Source organism: Apiospora aurea (assembly GCF_038362705.1).
Source record: "Apiospora aurea strain CBS 24483 chromosome Unknown utg000009l_segment0_segment0, whole genome shotgun sequence".
In the NCBI taxonomy this organism is placed as follows: Eukaryota; Fungi; Ascomycota; class Sordariomycetes; order Amphisphaeriales; family Apiosporaceae; genus Apiospora; species Apiospora aurea.
The window spans coordinates 467,540-485,920 of record NW_027117396.1 but is presented as its reverse complement, the minus strand read 5'-3'; the positions used below and the strand labels follow the sequence as shown (position 1 = coordinate 485,920).

General features: G+C 55.2%; 8 protein-coding genes across 8 annotated transcripts; 5 read left to right on the top strand and 3 right to left on the bottom strand.

The window, feature by feature from the left end:
* Positions 1 to 655: 655 nt before the first annotated feature.
* PG986_013259 (peroxin) lies at positions 656 to 1,917 on the top strand (the record flags this gene model as incomplete). The annotated part of the gene is made up of 2 exons (XM_066849481.1): positions 656 to 1,078; positions 1,138 to 1,917. 2 exons carry the CDS (start codon positions 656 to 658, stop codon positions 1,915 to 1,917), a joined length of 1,203 nt encoding a protein of 400 aa, XP_066693624.1.
* Positions 1,918 to 2,347: 430 nt separating this feature from the next.
* Positions 2,348 to 3,091, bottom strand: PG986_013258 (uncharacterized protein; the record flags this gene model as incomplete). Its single annotated transcript, XM_066849480.1, has 1 exon — positions 2,348 to 3,091. The coding sequence occupies one exon, from the start codon at positions 3,089 to 3,091 to the stop codon at positions 2,348 to 2,350; it is 744 nt and encodes a 247-aa protein (XP_066693623.1).
* A 1,038-nt stretch (positions 3,092 to 4,129) lies between these two features.
* On the top strand, positions 4,130 to 6,001 carry PG986_013257 (aarF domain-containing kinase; the record flags this gene model as incomplete). Its single annotated transcript, XM_066849479.1, has 2 exons — positions 4,130 to 4,455; positions 4,540 to 6,001. 2 exons carry the CDS (start codon positions 4,130 to 4,132, stop codon positions 5,999 to 6,001), a joined length of 1,788 nt encoding a protein of 595 aa, XP_066693622.1.
* A 472-nt stretch (positions 6,002 to 6,473) lies between these two features.
* On the bottom strand, positions 6,474 to 9,428 carry PG986_013256 (Di-copper centre-containing; the record flags this gene model as incomplete). Its single annotated transcript, XM_066849478.1, has 9 exons — positions 6,474 to 6,752; positions 6,865 to 7,035; positions 7,127 to 8,123; positions 8,184 to 8,332; positions 8,390 to 8,770; positions 8,846 to 8,893; positions 8,951 to 9,033; positions 9,104 to 9,180; positions 9,244 to 9,428. 9 exons carry the CDS (start codon positions 9,426 to 9,428, stop codon positions 6,474 to 6,476), a joined length of 2,370 nt encoding a protein of 789 aa, XP_066693621.1.
* Positions 9,429 to 10,764: 1,336 nt separating this feature from the next.
* Positions 10,765 to 11,031, bottom strand: PG986_013255 (uncharacterized protein; the record flags this gene model as incomplete). Its single annotated transcript, XM_066849477.1, has 1 exon — positions 10,765 to 11,031. The coding sequence occupies one exon, from the start codon at positions 11,029 to 11,031 to the stop codon at positions 10,765 to 10,767; it is 267 nt and encodes an 88-aa protein (XP_066693620.1).
* A 239-nt stretch (positions 11,032 to 11,270) lies between these two features.
* PG986_013254 (uncharacterized protein) lies at positions 11,271 to 12,461 on the top strand (the record flags this gene model as incomplete). The annotated part of the gene is made up of 3 exons (XM_066849476.1): positions 11,271 to 11,288; positions 11,356 to 11,377; positions 11,434 to 12,461. The coding sequence occupies 3 exons, from the start codon at positions 11,271 to 11,273 to the stop codon at positions 12,459 to 12,461; spliced, it is 1,068 nt and encodes a 355-aa protein (XP_066693619.1).
* A 1,212-nt stretch (positions 12,462 to 13,673) lies between these two features.
* On the top strand, positions 13,674 to 14,380 carry PG986_013253 (ubiquitin-conjugating enzyme; the record flags this gene model as incomplete). The annotated part of the gene is made up of 4 exons (XM_066849475.1): positions 13,674 to 13,708; positions 13,788 to 13,948; positions 14,016 to 14,039; positions 14,124 to 14,380. The coding sequence occupies 4 exons, from the start codon at positions 13,674 to 13,676 to the stop codon at positions 14,378 to 14,380; spliced, it is 477 nt and encodes a 158-aa protein (XP_066693618.1).
* Positions 14,381 to 15,420: 1,040 nt separating this feature from the next.
* PG986_013252 (asparagine synthetase) lies at positions 15,421 to 17,684 on the top strand (the record flags this gene model as incomplete). The annotated part of the gene is made up of 9 exons (XM_066849474.1): positions 15,421 to 15,446; positions 15,579 to 15,629; positions 15,683 to 15,708; positions 15,770 to 15,796; positions 15,854 to 15,889; positions 15,949 to 17,078; positions 17,132 to 17,415; positions 17,476 to 17,580; positions 17,642 to 17,684. 9 exons carry the CDS (start codon positions 15,421 to 15,423, stop codon positions 17,682 to 17,684), a joined length of 1,728 nt encoding a protein of 575 aa, XP_066693617.1.
* Positions 17,685 to 18,381: the final 697 nt, after the last annotated feature.

Genomic DNA, 18,381 nt, shown 5'->3' with positions numbered 1-18,381 from the left:
ATTGTTCGAACATCGTAACCAGGGGCGCTCTAAGCTTCCGTAGCGTAATGGTTAACGCGCCGTTCTTATAATAATTTGAGAGAATTGAATTAATATGACAGAAATGCGGAGATTGCGAGTTCGAGTCTCGCCGGAAGCAAGGAATTTTTGTTGACTTGATTTTTTTTCTCCACTCTTCCCTGTCACTATCTGTTTCTGTAGGGCTGGCTGTCTTGATTTTTCTTCTCCCCCCTTTCCGGACGCAGATGGTTGTCTTTTTCCCAGTGTCCTGTAAGATATTGTGTTTCTAGTTGTGCATCACAGCAGGCATCCACTTGACCTTTTTTGAGATGCAGGAAGTGGGCAAGCCGTGTTTGACTAGGCTCTTGAAGTATTCATTCATTGACCGCCACGCTGGTTTAGAGGTCCCCCAAGAGCCCCTGGACAACACTTGTACCGATTCGATTGACTGAAAGCCTCGGGATGTACCCCGCGAACTACCGTTCAGGCCTGCGCGGCTGGGGTTTTAGCTGCCAAACCACTCTAACTACCCCATCTCCCATAAACAAGCTCATTACATGAGATCCTGGTCGTCTGACAGGCACCCTGACTATTGGAAGACACTCGTTTCTCACTTTATACTCCGATAATCATTATTGCGTATCGCTACAGAGCCATGTCTGAAAACAACGATCTCCCCGCGAACGGGGAAAGTTCCACGAAACCCGATGTCGCATCACCCGCCGAGCATGTGACAGAGACCGCGCCGGCACCGACAGCGGCGGCGACGGCGACGGCGACGGCGACGGCAACCACAGCAGCTGACCCCGGCGACCCGGATGAAGACGACTTGGATGATCTTGACGACATGCTAGAAGAATTCTCGGCTGCTAAAATCGACCCTAAAAAGACTGGCGCATCTGTGCCTGGCCCAGCGAAGCCTGCGACAAACCCGGCAACGGCAGCCAAGACTGCGCCGACCATTCCCACGTTGGCTGGAGACGTGCCGGGGCCAGATCTGGACGACTTCTCCGAAGACGAGTTCCAGAAGCAGCTACAAGCCGGCATGGCGGAGTTGATGGGCGACCTAGACAAGAATGTAGGAGGGCAACTCACCATACCGGGCTTACGCAGGGACTGGTGCTAACTAGAACGCAGCCCGAGATGCAGGCCCAATTCGAGAAAATTTTCAAGGAGCTCGGCGCAGCCGCTGCGGAGGGCGGTGAAGCACCGCCCGCGCCGGCCGCCGCAGCTGCCTCGGCGTCTGCCCCCAAGCAACCCGCTGCGAGCGGCAGCAGTACGAAGAGCGCCGACAAGGTCGCCGCCGACCTGAGCGCCGACGCCAACTTCCAGGAGACGATCCGCCGCACCATGGCGCGCATGCAGGAGTCGGGCGACCAGGCCACGGCCGCGGCCGCCGCGGAGGGGTCCGAGGACGACTTCATGGCCGAGATGCTCAAGGCGATGAAGGACATGCCGGGCGGCGGCGCCGGCGGCGAGGGGTCCGAGGAGGAGTTCAGCAAGATGCTGATGGGCATGATGGAGCAGCTGACTAACAAGGAGATCCTCTACGAGCCCATGAAGGAGCTGAACGACAAGTACCCGGGCTGGCTCGAGAAGAACGGCGCGGGGCTTGGCGCGGACGACAAGAAGAAGTACGAGGAGCAGTGCCGGCTCGTGCGCGAGATGGTGCAGAAGTTCGAGGAGCCCTCGTACAAGGATGAGAACGTGGGGGATCGCGAATACATCGTCGAGCGCATGCAAAAGGTGAAATCCACCCCCGAGACTGCCATCATTCATTCAAGGGGTGTGCAACACTATGCTGACTTCCGAATACAGATGCAATCAAGTGGCTCACCGCCAGCCGACCTCGTTGGAGACATGCCCTCCGCTAAGGAGGTCCTCGACATGCCTGACGAATCATGCGCGCCTCAGTGAACCAAGGGAGACGCGAGCAGCAGTTGAGATATACTACGGCACCTGTTCATGCGACCAGGCCAAATAATGATACCATGTCCATGCCTCCTATAAATAATTTGCAACCATACCGTGCCTGGGTGATTGACAGTGAAAGGGGACGTACAGAACCTCATGACGCCATTCTACGGATACAGTTGCAGATTCAAAGCCATGGGACGAAAGTGCGACATGGATTGGTGGTATTCAATGTCCTTGAAATCTCACAGCCAAGGGGGCTTGATATAACCTGGCCTATAGTACTGCGTGCTCCTCATATCCCTCCAAAATGGCCTCCAAACAAAACCCAAAACACCATACAGAAACCGAAGACCGAAACGCCAGCCAATGCTTACTTCCTCGCAGGGTATTATAACAGAGTTTTGTACACGTCTTTCAGCTAACGTTTTTTTCATGACATGTCCATTTCGCCCGAAGAGGCAAAATCGTGTGATGAGGTGTTGAATTCTTGTTGTCGATCGGACAGCAAGTCCATGAAAATGTTGTCATAATCCTCATCATCGGACACAAATGCCGAGTCGGGCCTGGTGGGTGCCCCTTGTTGGTTTTGCTGTTGTTGCGGCTGAGTGGAAAGAGCCTCGGCTTCGTACATGGACAGCATCGCATCCTCGTCTTGCTCCATGGCATCCAGCATCATGTCGTCGATATCAACTCCGGGGGTATTGACCATCGCGGCAGGGTCTCTCGGTATGTCTTCATCGATCTCGTCGTCGAACACGAAGCCGTCAAGATCGGACTCCTTCTGCTGCCTCCGCCGGCGGTCGAGAAGTGACCATTCGAGCTTGAGGACCTCCTGGTCGCCGCCACGGCGCTCCCACTGGCGGTCGTCCTGGCGCTGCCGCACGTTCTTGAGAAAGAGGCTCCGCCGGCTCTCCTGGGCGTTCTCGCGGCTCTGCCGGAGCGGGTTCGGCTTTGCGGGCCGCGACGCGTATTTGAAGAGTTTCGGGGCGGGGATGGGTGACGACTGAAGCTGGAAGTTGCACCGATTCGAGTCGCGCGGAGAGAGGGGCGCGGAGGGAGAGGACTGGGAGGGGGAGGCCCGGATGGGTGAAGAAGATAGTGGCGAGGAGACGTTGGGCTTGTATGGTGACGTGAAGTCGAAGGTGGCGGTGGGATGAGGCATAGTCGCCAACATTGTGTCTCTTTTGCTAAAGCCAAGGGACCAATACAATATATCAAAAAAAAAGAAGAAAAAAAAGACAAAACCTGGCTTGTAGTAGGTATGCAAAATGCTGGTCGTCGGCGTACTTGGTGGGAGACAGACAATTCGACCAGACTGAGATGGACGACGAGGGAACGGGATTAATATGTAAGCTTCCTTTGAGCTTAATTGATTCGAATGCGTCGCGGGTCAACGCGTTTTGGGGTAGGTACAATAAAGAAGAGAGCGCTGTACTTGTACGGCCAGCACCTGCCCTTTGCCGTGCCGGGATCAATGGAAGCGCGACACTGGCAACCCCACCACGCGTTATCCTTGCAAGCAGGCACTCAACTCAACCATCAGCAGTACATTGTACTTTACCTACTTATTAGGTACACTGATCAACTTACGTACAAGTATGAGGGTGATCTGATCCGGGCCAAGAACGGTCATAAACTGATCTAGGTAGCTAGTCCTAGACTAGACTAACCCGGCTCTTCCCCTGTACGGCTCTGTCACCGCCTCACATGTCAATGCTGGAGAAAGTCGAAACAAGCCACAGTTCATGTTGACAGTCTACCTACTTATCCCTACAGTCTACAGTGCAGTGCAGTGCAGCAGCAGCAAGCAGCATGCAGCAGCAACATCAGAGTGATAAGGTACCTGCCAGTGACGATCGATCCCTGGACCCCCCTGTTTTTCCCGAAAGACGGTAGTAACTGGAGCCCCTATGACGGCGCCGCGCTGCCGCCGCTCTCTGATTATTTTTTTCTGGTTGGCCTTCCCCCAACGAAAACGAAAAGAACATACTGGCAGTATCGTGTTCGCCTTCAATGCCGCTGTCCGTTTCCACTTTTACATTGCAATCTACTGCTCCTTTAACAAAACGATTATCGTCCTGTTCCCGTCAGAAGAGTGCCCGGTCCGATAGTAATGGGTTTGGATTTATGACCGCCGTTCTTGTAATTCAACCACCCTAGTTTCGTTTTTGATTGTAATGCCGCAACGACCTTTTTCGCTTCCCTTGCAAATATGAGGGCCCCTCCGATCAATGCGCTGAGCCGCTTCGCAAACCCCAACACTGCTCGATGGACTTGCTCAAGCTGTCGCAACCAGCTCCTGCCTCGACTCCGCCCTGCACCGCGCTCCTACAGCCGACAATACTCTTCCGGCTATTCGTCCGGAGGCCACAGGCGCAGTTCTCGCAATGGCAAGGCGAAGGGGACTCTCTGGGCTGCCACCGCAACAGGCGCTGCCGGAGTCGGCGCCCTATCCTTTACTGACGATATTAAACATGGATACGAAGCAACAGAGCGAGCAGGCAGAGTCGCATCGGCCTTGTTCATCTGTATTAACGAGTGAGTGGCCCCTCCCTTGCCCAAAAGCGTGCGAGGCTTGTTTCCTTTGAAGTATACCCCGATCTAACTGCTCCCGCCTCCCAGCTATCGAACGACCCTCAAGAACCGCGATGCGATTGATGACGAAGACGAGAAGAGCAGATTGCTGAGCGAATGCCACAAGAGATGCTCTTCAAGAACATTTAAAGTACTGGAGAAGAATGGAGGCATATTCATCAAGCTGGGTCAGCACCTAAGCGCCATGACCTACCTGCTTCCAGTCGAATGGACCGATACCTTTATACCCTTGCAGGACAGGTGTCCGGTCTCCTCGTTTGAGTCGATCGCCAAGATGTTCCGAGACGACACGGGCGAGGATCTTGAGGACTACTTCTCCGAGTTCTCCACGGAACCCATAGGCGCAGCTTCGCTGGCGCAGGTGCATCTTGCTACTATAAAAGAAACTGGCCAAAAGGTCGCTGTCAAGGTGCAACACCCAACCCTGGCTCAGTGGGCCCCCTTAGACACAAGTCTGACCACGTTCACCTTCTCTACGTTGAAGAAGTGGTTCCCCGAATACGACCTGGAGTGGCTGGCCTCTGAGATGGAGGTATCTTTACCCCAGGAGCTCGACTTTCAACTCGAGGCCGCCAACGCTATGAAAACCAAAGAACATTTCGCAAACATTTCTGAGCTACCCCTCGTGATTCCCCAAGTCATTTGGGCCAAGCAGCGTATCCTGGTCATGGCGAATGAGTCTGGACGTCGTCTCGATGATCTCGAATACATGGACGCGAACGGAATCGACCGAGATGAGGTCTCAGCAACCCTGGCGCGCATCTTTAACGAAATGATCTTTGGTAAAAATGCACCGCTTCATTGCGATCCCCACGGGGGCAACATTGCCATCCGCAAGACGGCTCGTCGAGGTCCCGGCGGTGCCAATTTCGAAGTGGTTCTTTACGACCACGGCCTGTACCGCGATATCCCAGAAGTCCTGAGGCGCAACTACGCCAAAATGTGGTTGGCCGTCATTGATGGCGATATGGACCGCATGAAGCATTATGCGCATGAAGTGGCGGGGATTAACGAGGAACAGTTTCCTCTGTTCGCCAGTGCCATTACCGGCCGCGACTACAGCGTGATTTCGTCTTCAATCATGAAGCCCCGTTCCACCGGGGAGAAGAAGACAATGGGCGATGCCTTGCAGGACGGTCTCCTCACAGACCTGGTACAACTGCTGGGCCAGGTCCCTCGGATCATGCTTCTCATCCTCAAGACCAACGACTTGACGCGAAGTCTGGACGAGAACTTGCAAACCCGACAGGGCCCTATGCGCAACTTCATGATCTTGGCACGGTACTGCGCCCGCACCGTGTTGGAAGAGCAGATCGACGAGATCCGGGGACATAACGGCAGCCTATTGTGGCCCGGCAACGCTCTTCGGTTCCTGGCAGCCTATGTGGGTTTCTTACGCGTAGAGCTCAAGCTGGAGGTGTTTGAGATGTGGCTGACGCTCAAAAGAGTAGTAGGCATCCAAACAAACGTTGGGGCAGCTGTATTATAAGCGTTTGTTCGGTCTTTCCAGGCAGCGTGTTGTCTTAATTTAAGAATAAGTAGATACCTCATAGATTTGGTCTCGGAGTTGCATTAGACGGCAACGGCTCGTAACGCTTTGCACGCCAAGGGCCGGGTGTCAACAGATGTTTAATTATTACACAGTCCATATGTCTTTTTTCAAGTAACAACTTCCATGGCAAATGCTTGCCAGTTCGTTCTCTGGGCTGGCTGTGTGGGAGGGTTTCAGCCCTCGTGAACCCCTTATTCTTCATATATACCCCCCAAGAGACCCAAAGAACCCCCAATTTTAGCATTACTTCAACAACCAACTAACTCCATACCTAAATCATGTCCCCCATTTCTTTTTTATATATTTTTCTTTTTCTTGTCGTTGTCGATTCTTGTCCCCCTGAAAACAACCTCTTGTTCCTCATCTTTCTGTGTCACATATACCATGCAACATTCACTCCCTTTCCTCCCTACTTCTCGGCCGCTGTACCGTTCAGCCCGGCCGCGGCACCTGCCGAGGAGGCAGGAACTCTCGTGGTCGTGGTGAGGTTCAGCCCGGCGGGGGCTTGGAGGGCGATGATGTCTGCGCCGTGGGGCGAGGTGCTGTTGTCGGTGGTCAGGGTCGGCCCCTTGAGCGGCTCCTTGTAGATGGGGAAGTGGTCGATGGACTCGGCCTGCACGACGTCCTGCATCTGGACCTGGATCTTGAGGCTGGGGACTTTGGGGTTCGAGACGATGGTGCCGTTGGCCTGTTTTTGGGGGGGTTGCGTTAGTAGGGATCGGGTCTCGGTGGATTTATGGATATTGTGCATGTGCATAGCCTGGGAGGCGAGAGAGGGACGGAAAGGGGTTGGGACGTACCATTCTGATGGTGGCCTGCAGGATGGAAGTGAGCTTCGTGATGGCGGTGGGACCGTTGTCGTGGGCGATCTCGTCCGTCAGGCCCAGCTTGTCGATGGCGCGCTTCAGGGGGATCTGGCTGTGGGTCAGGCCGGTCGCGGGCATCGAGAGGACAGTCATCTGGCCGGCGGTCTGTGTTGCCGAATGAGGTGGCTGTATTAGCAGATCTTCTTTCCCATTGATTCACACAAAAACGGTAGAGGGTAGGGTGGAAAGAGCTTACCTGAGAGCCCAGGGCGAAGATAATGCTGCATGGAAGAGGTAGGTCTGATCGCTCCACCTGTACCGCGAGCGTGTACAGCGTGGTGGTAGCATTGGCCGTCGCTTGCGTGGTGGTGTTAGTGTCGGCAGTGGGCTGCACAGTCGTGTCGAGGGCATGGCTCTCGGTAGGGTAGGCGGCGGCCTCGCCGTAGCTTGCGGCGGCGTTGTTGACGGGCGAGGGGGCCGACTCGACGACGTCCTTCTTCCCGCACCCTTTGCGGCGGTGCAGTTTGGCGTGTTGTCCCGCGGCGGCTGCGCTGCCAGAGGTGCTGCGCTTTCCTCGCTTGCCCGTGGGTCCGCCCTTCGCGGCGGGAGGCGGTGCGGCGGCTTTGGCTGGGGGAGGGGGAGGGGCACTAGGGGGACCCGGCTGGAACATCTGCCATCCGCCCCAGCCCCAAGGCCAGCCCCAGGGCCAGCCGCTGGTGTTGCCGCCGCCGGAGCCGGAGCCAGGGCTGACGGCCGAGGTGGTGGGCTGCGCTGCCGGGGTGGTGGCCGCCGTCGTTGGCTGTTGGGCGGGGGTCGTGGCCGCTTGGCTTGTAGCGGCCTGCTGCTGAACGGGCGTGGAGGTCGGCTGGATGGATGTTGCCGCGGGGCTGCTGGTAGCCGTTGATGCTGATGGGGACGACGACACCGGGTTTCCGGCCAGCGACCCGTCGCCGTACAGGATGTTGACGGCGCGGATGACGGAGGTGCGCAGCTGGTCCTGGCTCATGGACCAGTCGTTGCTGATCTCGGGGTATGAGTAGCCGAAGTTCTTGGTCGTGGACGCGGTGCGTCCCGTGTGGAAGTTGTTGGCGTCCCGGTAGAACGGCTTCAGGTCGGTGTCGGCCGTGATCCGCGCGCCGGCGGCCGTGGCGAACAGACCGTTCGTCTGGTAGGATCCTGTCATGACCGTGTTGTTATAGTTGATGGCCTGCCAGAGCGCCACCAGGCGGTCGACTTGGGTGTGGTGCAGCCAGCTGCAGCTTGGGTCAGCCTGTGTATAAACTCCCACGGGATATGCTGCGATCATAACTCACAAGATGGGATCGAAGGCGGAGTAGTCGAGCGAGCTCATGATCGCATACATGCTGTTGTGGACATCGTTATGGGGGTCCTCGAAACTCGTGCCCGCAGTACCGGATGAGGCCATGGTGTTGAAATCCTTGACCGAAGACATGACAAGATACTAAGAATCGGGTTAGGCTCAGGCCGAGGCCTTTGGTGGAAGAGGTGTATAGCTTACAACTTGGTCCTTGAGGGGACTCGGGTCGGTGCTCAGCTGCTGGTTCACGATGGCGAGCTGATCAACCCCCTGTCTGTTGGGCTGACGGGTGGTCTGGGGCCAGCCCCAACAGTTGTAGTCGGTGTTGGTGGGGAAGTAGTTGTTCGCGTGGTTGAGCGGGAACTTCTGCCACTTGTAGCTGTAAAGGGGGTTGTTGATCGTGACTTGCCCAGTTGGTCCATTGACGGTGATGGTGGTGGTGGAAGCAGACGGCGGAAGTTGGGCATCGGCGGCCCAGTCCCAGTACGGCATTCTCCATTGCTCCGCGGCCGCTTGGTAGGTCGCGGCATTGCTTCCGGTGTACTGCGCCGCGATCTTGGTCACGAAGGTCCCGAGAACTTGCTGTTACACCTGTCAGTCCTCCGCTTGCTCTGAGCCGCAGAGTGTCTCGAGGTTGGAACCTTGGCGTGTACTTACCTCATACGCAGAAACATAAGGTCGGTGCCACGCGGGAAACATGATCTCCTGTAGTACGGTTAGAGATCCTCGCTCAGCATTTGGGTGCGAACCATGTCAACGTACACCGTGAGGGCAATAACCCCCGCCGCTACCTCCGGGGACAGCGTTCACGCCATTGAAGGGGATATAGGGCCGGCCGTGGATGCCTTGAGAGTCTTCAGCATATGTTCCCTGTCAGGGCCTATATATCAGTGGATTGTTTCGTGGTATACATACCTGCGATGCCAAAGTACGAGAGTTGGTCGCTCTCAGAAGCGGCTTGGAACGCCTGCAAACCAAGGATGAACAGATCCCTAGGGTAGACTTCGCATTAGACGCCGTAGGGTTGCTGGTTCTGGCGCGGTTGTAGCACTTACCATTGCGGTCCGGCGCTGGCCGAAAGAGTATTGACATTCTGTCTGACAGGTCTCTGGCCTGTGGCAGTGTTGACCCCCGAGGTGCGACCTGTTACAACGAGTCTGTCCGTTTGGCCCCAGACAGTTGACGCCGATAGCGATAGCACAACCGCCACCAGTCTCAGGCACTTGCTAAGCGGAGACATGGTGCCTGGTGCGAAGGGAGAGAAGCAACACCGGACTGGATAATAAGGAGTACTGAACGATTGACGGTGTAGTTCAACGAGTGTGGTTTCCAAACGAGAGTGCTGAAGACAAGAAGAGAGAGTGGAATGGTTGTAAAGATCGTGAGGTTCTTGGTTGTTGCTATTTCGAAAGAAGCACCATGCTGGATTGTGATATATACTTATACATATCCAGATTTGCCATGGCGTCCCATGTCCGCCGGCGAATGCGAATGGACAAATTTGCCCTCGGAAACTCTTATTCCCGCCATGACTTGGGTATTGAAATGACATTGCAGGAGATCGCCTGCTGAACGGTGGCAGTGTTTGTTGGCTAAGGCTCGCTAAGAGCCGAGCGAGCCGACATCGCGGCCCCTTGGAATCCGATAGGCATGTCCAGCAACAAGCTCCTCCGAAACAACAGGAATACATTGCTGGATCGTCCAAAATGAACTGTCGTCAGCGGCAGATGCTGCACGAACCTAAACACAAAAAGGGGGCCTCAGCTGTGGCGCACGCTTACCCAGTAGTCGGATCATCCGCGCACCAGCACATCAGCACACCGGGAAGGAGAACCGTCAGCTCTAGTCTGAATCATCCAAAGCCCTAAAAGGGGGCGACTGGATATTGCATTCAGCCTCTTCGTTGCAACACGGACCGTCCCCCTGGAATTTGGCAAAAACCTGTTAACGCTTACCGTGATATGTTGCGGCCAGACGATCAGCCTGGCGTCCGACCACTCGCCAAGCCTGTCACGACGATCGCTCGAAGAAACTTTGGAATTACACCCAAAGCCTCGCTTAGCTGAGCAGTAGAGTGATGGACATTGCCTGGAGTGTAGTGTCCTTCCCTGAAATCTCCACATCCGCCACCGCTTCTGTCAAGTATGGTCAGTAACAGCCTGACAAGAGCACAACCTTTTGCAATGCCCGCAGTCTGTAGCCCCTATTTCCTCGTCTGTGCCTTGGGTGAGCCCCCAGCCGGAGAAATGGGCAGCAACAGCTGTCGGGTTGGACGAGATCGATATACTCAGATCATATAGGGGCTCAACGACCTATATATGACCTGACTTCCCTCGCCTTGACTTTCTGTTTCTTCTCATCATCATCTGCATCTGTCTCAACTGGTTTTGTGCTGACCTCCCTGGTTTCTTATCTGGCTCCTGCGGTAACCTTCCATTCATTTCTTGCTTTCACCCACCCTTTCGTTCACCAGAGCAGATATCGATTTTCAGAGTCCCTCACTTTCAATAACGCCATCATGAGGAACAACGCTATTTACCTCTTCGCTCTCGTCCTCGGACCGATTGTCGTTTCGGCTAACCCATTGCCAGGCGGTGGCTACGGCTACGGCGGAGGATCTGGCGGCGGAGCGCCGGGTGGCCAAGCCCCTGGAGGTGCTTCACCCGGGGGTGCTCATCCAGCGGGTGGTCCCGGTGGTCCCGGTGGTCCTGGCGGTCCTGGCGGTCCTGGTGGCCCCGCCCCTGGGGGGTCCTTCGCCCGGGGGTGCTCACCCCGCGGGTGGCCCTGGTGGCCCAGGAGCTCCCGCCCCCGGAGGCAACGTATATTCTGGATATGTGCCTCATGCTGGGCCAGGAGCTCCGGCCAGCCCGGGCGCGCCTGCTGGGAACGGCGCTGTTAACTGCAACTATCCGAGTAACCAAAACCTCGCCATCTGTGGTGGAAGTGGTGCACCTGCCGGTCCTGGAGCACCTGCCGGCCCAAGCAGCCAGGGGGTAGCACCGGCGTTCCGACAACGACAAACACGAACACGGGCTCGAACCCATGCGCTTCTCTCGGAAAGGGCCCCGGTGGGCCTGGCAACATGGGTGGACCAAATGGCGTAAGTATTTCCTCGATATTTCCCGACTCGACCCCATGCGGAACGATGCTGACTCGGAGAACAACAGATCTGCGTTAACTGCGACTACCGTAAGTTGAATTGCGAGTGATACATTGAGCATCGCTGATCAACCCTTCCGTTATAGCTAGCAACAGTGGTCAGTTGGCCTGTCAGAGCAACAAGGGGTGGCAGCCGAACTGCAAGCTCTCCCAGAACGCAGGCCTGGCTATCTGTGGTGGTAGTTCCACGAGCCAATCGTCACCGGTTGCGTCGTCATCTTCAGGGTCTTGCGGAAACGTCAATCCGTGCTCGAGCATCGGAACTGGCCCCGGAACTGGCCCCGGCGGCCCAGGAAACTCGCTGACCGGGCCGAATGGCATCTGTGTTAACTGCGACTATCCGTCCAACAAGGGCCAATGGGCATGCCAGAATGGGTACAAAAGCTGGCAGCCCAACTGCAAGATGGATCAGCACAAGACCCTCGCAGCCTGTGGCGGCTCCTGCCCCTCAACTCCTACCCCGGCACTCATCCTTGCCACTTCCACGATCCTGTCTCCCGCGCCCACTCTCGCTGTCGACTGCAAGCTGCCAATGAACTGGCGCCAGTCTGCGTGCTCGTGCACCCTGCCTATGAACTCCGGCCTTCCTCAGTGTAAGCCCAAAGCTACTACTGTCCCCAGCAAGCCTGCCTACACCGCACCGGCCCACGTGGATTGCAGCAACGCAGTCAACTTTGTCATGGCCGAGTGTGCTTGCACGATCCCGATGTACAGTACTCTGGCTCGCTGCCATTACTCGACTAGCACAATCACCGTGATTCCTACACCAGCACCCGCTACCACTCCCCTCCCTGCGTCGACCCCCGAGTCGACCCCTGAGTCAGCTCCGGCGACGGCCGCGAGCAGTTCCCCCGCCGGAAGCACCCCTGAAGCCCCGATCCCGACCCCGAGCACGACTCCTGTGACCCCCGAGTCAGCTCCTGAAACGACTCCTGCGACCTCGAACAGCTCCCCCGAGACCGCCACCAACCAGGAGTCTTACGCAACTCCGACTCCCGAGGCCCCGCAGTCCACCCCCCGAGACCGTTGCCGCCACGACAGCCCCTGTGACGACCCAGGGCAGTTCTCCCGCGGCCACCACCCCTGCCTCCGCCCCTGGCCAAAGTTATGGTAGCAGCAACGGCAACGACTATGGCTACGGCTACGAGCAAGGCTATGGCTATGAGCATCGCCGACAGAAGCAGTACAACAACTGGTACTAAACCAAAGGCGCAAGGGAAGCCTGTACTACGACGAGAACATTGCAATGCATTCGAGGAGGGAGTGAGAGAGAGAGAGAGAGAGGTTTGGTTTCAAGGGGAGAGGTTGAGGGAGTTTGAGAACAATAAGAAAAGCCAAAATGGCAGTCGCTCGTTACAGGAACAAAGAAAACGCAGGTATGGGGACGGGGAGTTTTTGAGATTTACCAGTTGGCAGGGAACACCGGCTTGATGTACAATAAAACAGCATTGATTGCTGAGTTTATGTAGCTGGAAATATACTTCATGTTGCATACACTCCATGCGCACCCTCCAGCCTTAGGGGCTCGGTGTTTACCGTGTGCAATGAATGAATGAGCCTGTTCGGCAAACAGAGGACCATGGCAAGTGATATGCATTGCTTCATTTTATTGGGCGTTGAGAGCTGGATATGGAATGTGAAACGAATTAGACAAGGACAGCTATTTGAGGATCAACTGGTGTTTGTCTCCAGCATGGAGAGTGAGGTGAATTAAGTGTTGGTTAAGAAGCAGAGCGAGATACCGCCCCTCCGGAGGGGTAGGCGGTGTTAACGCCAAACTGAAACGAGAGCACACTCACTGATCACCTACTGTAGGCCAGGTGCTAGAGGATCAATGCACAAACAATTGGATTGGCAGGTACGCTGAAAGGGCAGGTGGTTGCCTTACCAGTCCCTGCATTCAATCAACCAATCCATATATTTATTAGGTTACTGAAGTACGGTACTAACCAGCTGTAAAAAAAACGCCCAGCCATCACGACTTCCTCCGCCTGCAGGCAACTCTTGGAGCCTTAATTATTTCCAAATCAATTGCGACGGCCCGCCTAATACTGCTCTTCACCAATAAAGAAAGGCATCGACGCGTTTTTAACAACTTCTCTTCTTCTTCCACCACCTCGTCACCCTCGCCTGCACTTCGCACTGGGCAACAGAGCTTACCCATCCATCATCAGCTCAACAGCCCTTGCACCCGAGCCAAGTCAGCGGCACTCATTTGACCCGGCTTGTCTCCATTCGCAACCTTACTCCATTCTCTCGGTTTTCTGCAGATCCCGGCTTTTTGCGACAACATCACCATCCACACAACTTCCACCAAACCTCCACCATGGCGCTGTGTCAGATGAGACTCCAGGAGGAGCGGTATGTTCTCTGTGCCGTTTGATCTATCTCAAGCAAATACAACGGCATCTTCGCAGTCGCTAACATGGAGGTTCGCTAGGAAGCAGTGGCGAAAGGATCATCCCTTCGGCTTTTGGGCCAGACCCGTCAAGAACAAGGATGGAGTCATGGACTTGAAGGTCTGGGAGTGTGGCATCCCGGGCAAGGACAAGACATTGTGGGAGGGCGGTTTGTTCAAGATGACCATGACATTTCCCGAAGGTATGTTGCAGGAACCGGGCGTCAAGGCCTTTGCGAAATCCCCTACTGACCTGCGGCGCATCTTCAGAGTACCCGACCAAGCCTCCTAAGTGTAAGTCAACGCTCTTCGATGCTGTTTTTCTACTGGTCCCCGTCGCATGGCAAAAATACTAATACGTGGGTGTCTGTGATACAGGCAAGTTTACACCGCCGCTTTTCCACCCGAACGTCTATCCTTCGGGCACGGTCTGCCTTTCCATCCTCAACGAAGAAGAAGGATGGAAACCTGCGATTACCGTAAAGCAGATTGCACTCGGCGTTCAAGATCTTCTCGACAACCCGAACCCCGAGTCTCCCGCGCAGGCTGAAGCGTACAACCTGTTCAAGAAGGATCGAACCGAATATGAGCGACGCGTGCGACGTGTGGTCAAGGAGAATGCTCCGGGATCTTGAAGTGCTGGCTGCTCCACCAACGTCCACTCACGACTAAAACGAGGGGCATGGCAAAATAAAAGAAGACGAGGGAGAAGGGAGAATGCGAGATTTCGAGACTCCGGATATTGGACTGGCGTTTAGGATGGCGATACCTGTGATGCATTGTTTGCTTTGGACTCGGGGAGTTACCCTGCCGAAATCCTTCGAAGGGAGAATTTGACGCATTTCAGCCTTTGGGTCAGCTATGGAAGAAGGGCGTCTGGCTTAGATAAGTTTCTCTAGCGTCACCGAGATGTTCTCACGATGGTTATGACTTTCACCTCATCTTTCTTACACCTCCCTCGCGATGCTGCTACGTCGTACATATATGCTGTCACGTACTTGGAGGAAAGTGGAGCTACCCGCTTCTTAGTGTTTGGATGTGCAAACCCAGTTCGGGCCAAAAAGCATTGAACATTGTAAAAGCCGACTGTCATAGTAGGTCCTTATCAAGACGGTTAGGTAATTCGTGGCTTGGCTGGACCGTGGTGGCCGTCAACCAGGTCGGTGCTAGCGATGCAGGCTGATAAGTCAATCCCGCCAGGCCGATTTCGGCGGCGAAGGCGACACGCTCCTGAGACACAGCGAACAGTGTAATCCTGGCGCTGGCAGGCTGGCAAGCTGGGTGGTAGCAGCTTGGCAACAGCCCGACGGGCGCTGGAAACCGATACTACGGGTCCAGCAGGGCAAGGGGGAAGTATCCAGCCGTTGCAGCAAGACTCACCTGCGGCGAGAAACGGCTTTTGGCTTTTTTATATGACTCTTGACCTTATCAGTCAGACCGGTGGCGTTCCTGGAACCCGGCTCTGGTCGCGTGGGGTCTGGCTCTGCTTATTATCCATTGTTAGGCCCTTGACTATCTCGCAGCAACTTAAGGACCGGGCCAATTCACACAGCTTTCGCTCTCGTTAGGACTCACACGTTTTCCTTCTCGACAACTTATTCTGGCGTAGAACACTTAGACACTCTTGTCCCTTTCCTCAGCTAGTCGGCCTATACGAATCCGCAAACGAGTCAAAATGTGTGGCATATTTGCGTGTCACAGGTGAGCCTACCACATCAACCAGCCTCTGATCACATGGAAGGAGGGGCAATTGCTACATTTCATCATCCCACCACGACCCCGCCAAATATTTCTGTCGCGAACGCCTGCTAACGCACACGGTCTTGCGCGCAGTCACCCTGAGGTGCAGAAGTTCAAGCCCACGGCTCTGCGGCTTGCGAAGCAGTAAGTCACCTTGTTCTGGTGTTCCGGGCGTCCAATTGACTCGTCATCTACAGAATCCGGCACAGAGGCCCCGATTGGAGTGAGTCACTTAGTATCATCATGCTATAGGGGCGGTTTGCACTAACCATGGCGCCCACCAGGTGGAAGCGTGATCTGCAACAACACAAGTATGGCCGGTCCTCCGCTCCATCCCTCGAATTCACACTGATCTGTCTTGTTTGCAGTTCTCTGCCATGAGCGTCTCAGTATTGTTGGCGTTGGTAAGTTGCCCTGTGCTTTCCCCATCCCCACGAACAAGAAACTCACAGATGGCAACCAGAGTCCGGCGCCCAGCCCCTTACCAACGAAGACGAGACCATCGTTCTCGCCGTCAACGGCGAGATCTACAACCACAGATTAATCCGAAAGAACCTGAAGACCCCCTATCCCTTCAAGACAACCTCGGATTGCGAAGTCATTATCCCCTTGTACTTGGAGTATGGCCTGGATGCGCCCAAATACTTGGACGGCATGTTCTCGTTCGTTCTGTACGACAAGAAGCTTGACCGTACCATCGCTGCACGAGACCCGATCGGCATCACCACCTTTTACCAAGGCTGGTCTTCGCAGCAGGACAACGCAACTTACTTCGCCTCCGAGCTGAAGTGCCTTCACTCGGTTTGCGACAAGGTCCGCTCTTTCCCTCCGGGTCACGTATTCGATACCAAGACTGGCGAGACTACCCGCTATTTCCAGCCCACGTGGTGGGACGGCGCCAAGGTCCCCGAGGCACCCCTGGATCTCAAGGCTATCCGGGAGAGCTTGGAAAAATCTGTACGCAAGCGTCTCATGGCTGAAGTCCCTTATGGTGTCTTGCTCTCCGGTGGCCTGGACTCCAGCTTGGTTGCTTCTATTGCTCAGCGCGAGACGCAGCGATTGAAGAAGCTGGCTCTGGCCAACGGCAACGCAGAAACAACCGAGGATGGCGAGGCACTGGTCGGTATCGACGACGAGAACAAGTTGACGACGCAGACATTCTTGCCCCAGCTCAACTCCTTCTCCATCGGCCTTCCTGGCTCGCCTGACAACGAGGCGGCACTCAAGGCGGCCAAGTTCCTTGGAACGAAGCATCACGTCATGACCTTCACCATCGAGGACGGCCTCAACGCACTTTCGGATGTCATCTACCATCTTGAGACGTATGATGTGACGACTATCCGCGCCTCGACGCCAATGTACCTGCTGTCGAGAAAGATCAAGGCCATGGGCATCAAGATGGTTCTCAGTGGCGAGGGAAGTGATGAAATCTTTGGCGGGTACCTGTACTTCCACGCTGCACCGGAAAAGAAGGCTTTCCACGAAGAGACTGTTCGTCGCGTGAAGAACCTCCACCTTGCAGACTGTCTCCGAGCCAACAAGTCAACATCGGCCTGGGGTCTGGAGGCCCGAGTTCCCTTCCTCGACAAGGAGGTTAGTCGCTTGCATTTGCTATTTAGCCTTGACGTTTGCTAACACTATTGCAGTTCCTTGAGCTCAGCATGAACATTGACCCCCAGGAGAAGATGATCACAAAGGAGCGCATAGAGAAGTACATCTTGCGAAAGGCATTCGACACCTCTGATGAGCCCGAGACGGAGCCCTACCTGCCCGATGAGATTCTCTGGAGACAAAAGGAGCAGTTCTCGGATGGTGTGGGCTACGGGTGGATCGACGCTCTGAAGGACAACGCCGCGCTACATGTAACGGACGAGATGATGAAGAACCCCAAGCCCGAGTGGGGTAACGACATCCCCGATACCAAGGAGGCGTAAGTCTTGGCTTTTTCTAGTCCATCACCCCCTGCGAGCATTACTAATCGAAGATGCAGATACTGGTACCGATGCATGTTTGACGAGCATTTCCCTCCTCACTGCGCAGAGACTGTCATGCGATGGACGCCTACTTGGTCGAAGCAGTCCGATCCTAGTGGACGGTAAGTAGATCCAGGAATTGAGGTTGCTGCAAGCATGTACAGAACTAATAGCATGCTACAGAGCCATCTCTACGCACAACGACAAATATGCCAACACTCAATAATTGCAGCAGTATAGCTGCCGGGCCAGACTGAAGACGATGTCGTCGTGAGACGCTGGACCTACCTCGTAGGGCAGGTTGCCAAGGCCCGTTCAACTCTTTGAGCAGCATATGGTAGTTATGCACTCACGGTGGATTTTCCGAATCATGGCCGAGAAAATGTAATGATTGGAGTTCTCGGGGCACCCCAAGGAAAGGAAAAAGCACTGGGCGATATAAAGTGAGCCTATGGCAGGCAATCCAAGTAGATACTGCGAGCACCCAGTCTCGCAGAGCAACCGCCATTGCCGATTATATCAAGTTGTATTTTACAATATACCTCCTATAGATGACTCGCGGTGTGTGTGTGTGTGTGTGTGTTCTTGGACTCGCTGATGAGCGCTTCAAGTCATGGTCATTCTTTGAGAGGTACATTATGTAGGTACTTATAGTTAAAGGTACCATGTATGCTCGCCGCGGACCAATCAGAAAAATGTTTCTTTTGCAGCGAATCAAAAGCCGGCTGGGCGGCCGAGGATCATCGCTGCAGGCTATCTGCGTATGTACTTACCAAAGCCTAACCGGGCAATTCGCTTGACCGACGACCCTTAGCCGCTAAACCCAATTCTGCGACCGAGGGCGATGTCATCGCGAAAAGTGACGGGCAGCTTGGTCGCATTCACAGCCCCGATTTGGCCTGCTCGGTGTCTCCCTCCCTCCC